This window comes from Nanorana parkeri, unplaced genomic scaffold (assembly GCF_000935625.1).
Source record: "Nanorana parkeri isolate BGI_ZX_2015 unplaced genomic scaffold, ASM93562v1 scaffold2341, whole genome shotgun sequence".
Lineage (NCBI taxonomy): Eukaryota > Metazoa > Chordata > Amphibia > Anura > Dicroglossidae > Nanorana > Nanorana parkeri.
In genome coordinates, this window is record NW_017308609.1 from 73,556 (window position 1) to 79,508 (window position 5,953).

General features: G+C 49.7%; 1 protein-coding gene across 1 annotated transcript in view; it reads left to right on the forward strand.

The window, feature by feature from the left end:
- LOC108801451 (zinc finger protein 271-like) overlaps positions 1-5,953 on the forward strand; it is a 21,874-nt gene that overhangs the window by 6,583 nt on the left and 9,338 nt on the right. Inside the window, 8 exon segments of the mRNA XM_018573339.1 lie at positions 1,109-1,201; positions 1,319-1,453; positions 2,473-2,679; positions 2,835-2,932; positions 2,990-3,030; positions 3,638-4,096; positions 4,316-4,656; positions 4,813-5,064. Coding sequence (XP_018428841.1) covers positions 1,109-1,201; positions 1,319-1,453; positions 2,473-2,679; positions 2,835-2,932; positions 2,990-3,030; positions 3,638-4,096; positions 4,316-4,656; positions 4,813-5,064 — 1,626 coding nt within the window.

The window sequence follows — 5,953 nt, forward strand, 5'->3', positions numbered from 1 at the left end:
CTCTGCCAATCCCTACGCTGGCTTCCATCCCCCGCCCTTCTCTGCCAATCCCTACGCTGGCTTCCATCCCTCGCCCTTCTCTGCCAATCAATCCACTGGCTTCCATTCCCTGCCTCCCTCTGCTGATCCCTCCACTGGCTTCCACTCGCCCAGAGGATAAAATTCAAAATATTAACAGTCACTTACAAAGCTCCACAACTCCGCCCCCGGCTATATCTCCAACCTTGTCTCAAAGCATCACCCTAACCGCGCCCTCCGCTCTTCCCAAGACCTCCTGCTTTCCAGCTCCCTCGTCAACTCCTCCCATACTCGCCTCCAGGACTTCACTAGAGTCTCTCCCATCCTCTGGAACTCTCTACCCCAACCTGTTCATCTATCTCCAACACTGACTGCCTTTAGGCGTTCCCTAAAGACTCATCTCTTCAGAGAAGCCGATCCCACCTCAACCTGACCGCTCAACCATTCATCCCCACACATCTACCTCCTCATGTATCACTGGCCCCTCCCCTTTTAGATTGTAAGCCCTCAGGGGCGGGGCCCTCCTTACCGTCTTGAATTGTATTGTGATTGTAATGTCTTCCTTATATTGTAAAGCGCTGCGCAAACTGTTGGCGCTATATAAATCCTGTATAATAATAATAATGAAACCTCAAAACCCGATACAAATCTCCGCAATGAAGGAAATGTTCCGGCCCCCGTAAGTGACCCTGAGGAGGTCAATATACATTTCCAGATGTTATCTACTCCATAATGATCCCAGTCTCAGATCTTCATCCTAAAATGTGATCAGCAAAGTCTCCGGAGGACGAGGAGATTTCTATTGTGGGTCAAAGTTCACTTTACAGTGTAGGAGAGGTGGGACGCACCCAGGAGCCTCATACAGAACCCCTCCCATCTCCTCCCCCCAATGTCCTCCATCCAGAGTCACCCCATCCTATGACATCACACTGACCTCACATCTCCTCCTCCCAATGTCCTCCATCCAGAGTCACCCCATCCTATGACATCACACTGACCTCACATCTCCTCCTCCTATTATTGTACAACCAACACAATCCGGATCATTCTCTGATATCAATGTTATCTGTCTACAGGGAGACTTTCATAGAGGACTGCACCAATGATGGAGGAGGACCGGAGTCACATGACCGAGAAGATTCTAAACCTCACCCTGGAGATCATTTGCTTGTTGACCAAAAAGGTGAGGAGGATTCTGGGAGGTCACATGACATCACTCTTATCTCTTTCTATAATACACAGACCTGACCGGAGAGGTGAGGAGGATTTTGGGAATATCACTGTTGTTGTTTGATTACAGAGATTTCCTCACTTGAAGTCTGGTGACCATGTGACCATCACTGTTTATCCGCCTCATTCCGCGACACTGGAGAAAAACTTCAATGAGAAGATTATAAAAGCCACCAAGAAGATGATGGAGCTGCTGACGGGAGAGGTGAGCGGTGCCGGGAATTCTGGGACATGATCCAGGAACAGACAAGGGGCGTGTCTGGGTGGTGACGGGAGAGGCGAGCGGTGCCGGGGATTCTGGGACATGATCCAGGAACAGACAAGGGGCGTGTCTGGGTGGTGACGGTATCATTGTGTGTGTCAGGTTCCTATAAGGTGTCAGGATGTCTCTGTCTATCTCTCCATGGAGGAGTGGGAGTATCTAGAAGGACACCGGGATCTCTACAAGGACGTGGTGATGGAGAATGCCCCGCCCCTCACATCACCGGGTAAGAGGAGAGAGCAGTACGGAGGCTCCGCCTACATCCCCATCATCTGATACACACATAGAAACAATGTATTCAGTCAGTGTGTGTGTCTCCTACAGATGGATCCAGTAAGAGGAACCCACCAGAGAGATGTCCCCGCCCCCTGTATTCCCAGGACTCCACCCAGGAAGATCTCACCATCCCCCACCATGAGCGATGTCCCCGCCCCCTGTATTCCCAGGACTCCACCCAGGAAGATCTCACCGTCCCCCACCATGACCAGGTAGATGAAACTGAAGGACACAAGGAGATGATGATGGAGCCGGCTAATAACAGAAACCCACCAGAGAGATGTCTCCGTCCTCTGTACTCCCGGGACTCCACACAGAAAGATCACAACTACGCACGCAATGATCAGGTAGATGATGAACAATCACGGATCGGTATGATTTATACACACGCATGTTAGTACAATTAATGTTTCATTATCTCATCAGAGTGGAAGCCTCGAGTACAATAATATTGTTAAAGAAGAGATTAAAGAGGAGGATGAGGAGTACGGAGTGATGGAGGAGCTTTCTGAAGGACACATGGATATGAAGGAGCCGCCAGAGAGATGTCCCCGCCCTCTGTATTCCCGGGACTCCACCCAGGAAGATCTCACCCTCCCCCGCCAGGATCAGGTAGATGATGGACAATCTCGATCTGTGTTTTTTGCAGAAGCGTCTTTGTTACAATGATATTCTTACATTTTCAGCGTAAAAACCTCGAAGATTATAACATTGTTGTTAAAGAAGAACATAAAGAGGAGGACGAGGAGTACGGGGTGATGGAGGAGCTTTCTGAAGGACACAAGGATATGAGGGAGCCCTCGAACAACAGGAACCCACCAGAGAGATGTCCCCGCCCCCTGTATTCCCGGGATCCCACCCAGGAAGGTCTCACCATCCCCCTCCATGATCAGGTGGGTGGAGTTGAGGGGCGGGAACATAAAGTGATGGAACGCTCTGACATGTGGAGATGACGTGTGGACTCTACAAGATGAGATCTTCTATGTGATGTCACATCATAAATACTTCTATGTCACAGATGAGACTTTCTGCCGTTCTGTTGGTTTAGGGTGAAGATCTGATGAAGATGAAAGTTGAGGGTGAAGTAGAAGAGACGTATGTGAGGGATGATCAGCGATATACGGAGGAGGCCGGGATGATGAGGACGTCTATAGAGGAGGACGGGATGATGAGGACATTCATAGCTGAGGATGGAACGATGAGGACGTTCATAGTGGAGGACGCTACTATAGAGATCAGCACAGGTGGGTCATAATATATTACTTTGTTATCTCTGCTCTGTTCCTGCACACTGATTGGTCCAGAGTGGGGCGGAGCTGAGTGATGTCAGCCAATAATGGGTTGGTTATGGTCACCTCCCTGTACTGATACCCGTCCTGGAGGTTCAGCTGGCAGTGTGAGGTTGGGTATCACTCCTAGTTCCAGTAGCTCAGATATGAGAACACAGATTAGGTTGGTTCCTGTTCCAGAAGATTAACTGCAAGCTCCCTCCAGTGCTGCTCATCACCAGAAGCCTCGGTCTGTGGTCACTTGTTCTATGGTGAAGGGTCTACAGGTCTGAACTTTGAAGCTCTTGTTTATCAGAGGTCACATGACCCAGTGCCTACGCTCGTGGTTGGGTGGAGAGCATGCTCCTCCCAGTCCCTGATGGCTCCGCCTCTTCTGACAAGGCTGTGTCAATGTAGAAGTGATCTAGGAGGAGGCCCTTTGACTGAAGAGGGGAGGAGTCCCGGCTGGTTGGGACCTCCTCATAGAACATCCGCTCCCTCAGACCTCCTGATCCAGATGGAATGTTGAGTGAAGTCATCTAACCCTCTCATATCTCTCCATCATGTGTTTCTATGTTTCCAGGACACGCCATGGAGGAACCCTCAAAGGATCGTCTGACTTTATCTCCAGGTTGTAAGATGGAAGATGAGGACATCACAGCAGATTGTGCGGGAGAAGAGACAATGAGCTCAGCTATGGATGGTGGACGTCGCAGTGCGGAGAGACCATGGAATCCCTCTGACTCTGAGCGACCTCGTCCTGTGGGGGATGGTGCCGGAATTCAGGGGCAGGAGACATTTTCCGCTCCTGAGTGTGGGAAAAGTTTTCAATCTGAACATCGGAGATCTCGGAAAGGGAAGAAGAATCATTCCTGTTCAGAGTGTGGAAAAAGTTTTGCGCACAAGTACAGCCTTTCCCTCCATCAGAGGTCTCACACAGGGGAGAGGCCTTTTTCCTGTCCTGAGTGCGGGAAATGTTTTTTACAGAAGGCCCATCTTTCCAGGCATCAGAGATTACACACAGGCGAGAAGCCATATTCCTGTCTTGACTCTGAGCGGCCTCGTACTGTGAGGGATGGTGCCGGAATTCAGGGGGAGAAGACATTTTCCTGTCCTGAGTGTGGGGAAAGGTTTAACTCTGAATTGAGTCTTTCTGTACACCACTGTTCACACACAGGGGAGAAGTTTTATTCCTGCTCAGAGTGTGGAAAAAGTTTTTCACAGAAGTCCAATCTTTCTGTCCATCAGAGAACGCACACAGGGGAGAAGCTTTTCTCCTGCTCTGAGTGCGGAAAACGTTTTTCACAGAAGCACAGTCTTGCGATACATCAGAGATCTCACACAGGGGAGAGGCCTTATGCCTGTGAAGAGTGTGGGAGCAGTTTTTTACAGAAGGCCCATCTTTCCAGACATCAGAAATTACACACCGGTGAGAAGCCCTATTCCTGCCTTGAGTGTGGGAAAAGTTATCCACGGAAATCAGACCTTCTTATTCATCAAAGATGGCACAGCGGGGAGAAGCCGTATTCCTGCGAAGAGTGCGGGAAATTTTTTTCACAGAAGTCCAGTTTTAACAAACATCAGAGATTGCACACGGGTTGCGTGAAGTTGTATGCCTGTCCTGTGTGTGGGAAATGTTGTTCACAGAGCTCCAACCTTTCCAGACATCTGAAATCTCACACAGGTGGGAGGTAGTATCCATCCTTCTCTTCACAGAAGAACACTCTTGCTGTACATCAGAGAGCACGCAGAGGCGAGAAGCCTTATTCCTGTCCTAAGTGTGGGAAATGTTTTTCAGAAAACAGCAGGCTTTTCAGACATGAGATATTACACACGGGTGAGAAGTCATAGTCTTGCCCCAAGTGCAGAAAACGTTTTACACAGAAATCGGAACTTTTTACATATCGCAGATCCCACATAGTAGAAAAGCCATCGTCCTGCCCTGTGTGCGGGAAATGTTGTCCACAGAAATCCAAACTTTTCTAGCATCAAAAAGCTCACACGGGAGAAGCCGTACTTTTGCCCTGAGTGCGGAAAATGCTTCAGTGACTCCATAGTGTTTAATCACTTTTTGTAGGCTGCATTTTGAACAGGAGGGACAACGGTCACCTTCTTAGAGTGTGTTCATTTGACAGATATATAGTGCACTGACTCCATTTTCCCCCAGCGAGTCCCAAGAAGAGCTCGTCTCGGTCATTCCGAAAGAGAACGAAGACACCTCTCCGTGCGCCAGCTATCGACCAATTTCCATCATTAATCTCGAACAAAAGATTTTTGCTGAATGCCTCAAACGTCACATCGGGACCCTGATTTCACCTCGACCAAGTGGGCTTTGTCCCATTATAGAGAGGTCGGGGATAATTGATTCGCTCTGCTCTGGCAAGGATGGCTCCTCCCACCCCATATCGACCCTCCTATGGCCTTTTGGTTTATAAAACACCTGATTCTCCTTAATATATGGGCCCGGGACCTACACTGTACTTCTTCTGCCGATGACATCTCCAAGTCCTTCATTCTGACGCATGAGGTCTCTACATCCCGTACCCTGCAGGACCGAAACTTCAGACTTTTATCTAGAGGGTACCGGTCAGGCCAAGTCGTATCTGTCCCCGGGGACCCGAAACTTGCTGGCGCTGTTTTCGGCATCTGGGGAACCGACTTGCACGTTCGGCGGAGATGCCCCCTTTGTTACCTTTCTGGACACGCTTTTGATCTTTATCTCCATCTCGGTGGCCACGCGTTCCTCCAAGCTGGCCCTCCATTCTTCCGGGTGCGGACTCCTCGGACAAAAGCAGTCTTCTCCGTTTCTTCCTTAGGGCTGATATCCGAATCCATTGGAAGGCTTACATACCCCCCCCCCCCCCCCCCCCTTCGTGGGTTGGTGTGTTTGTGTATGGTA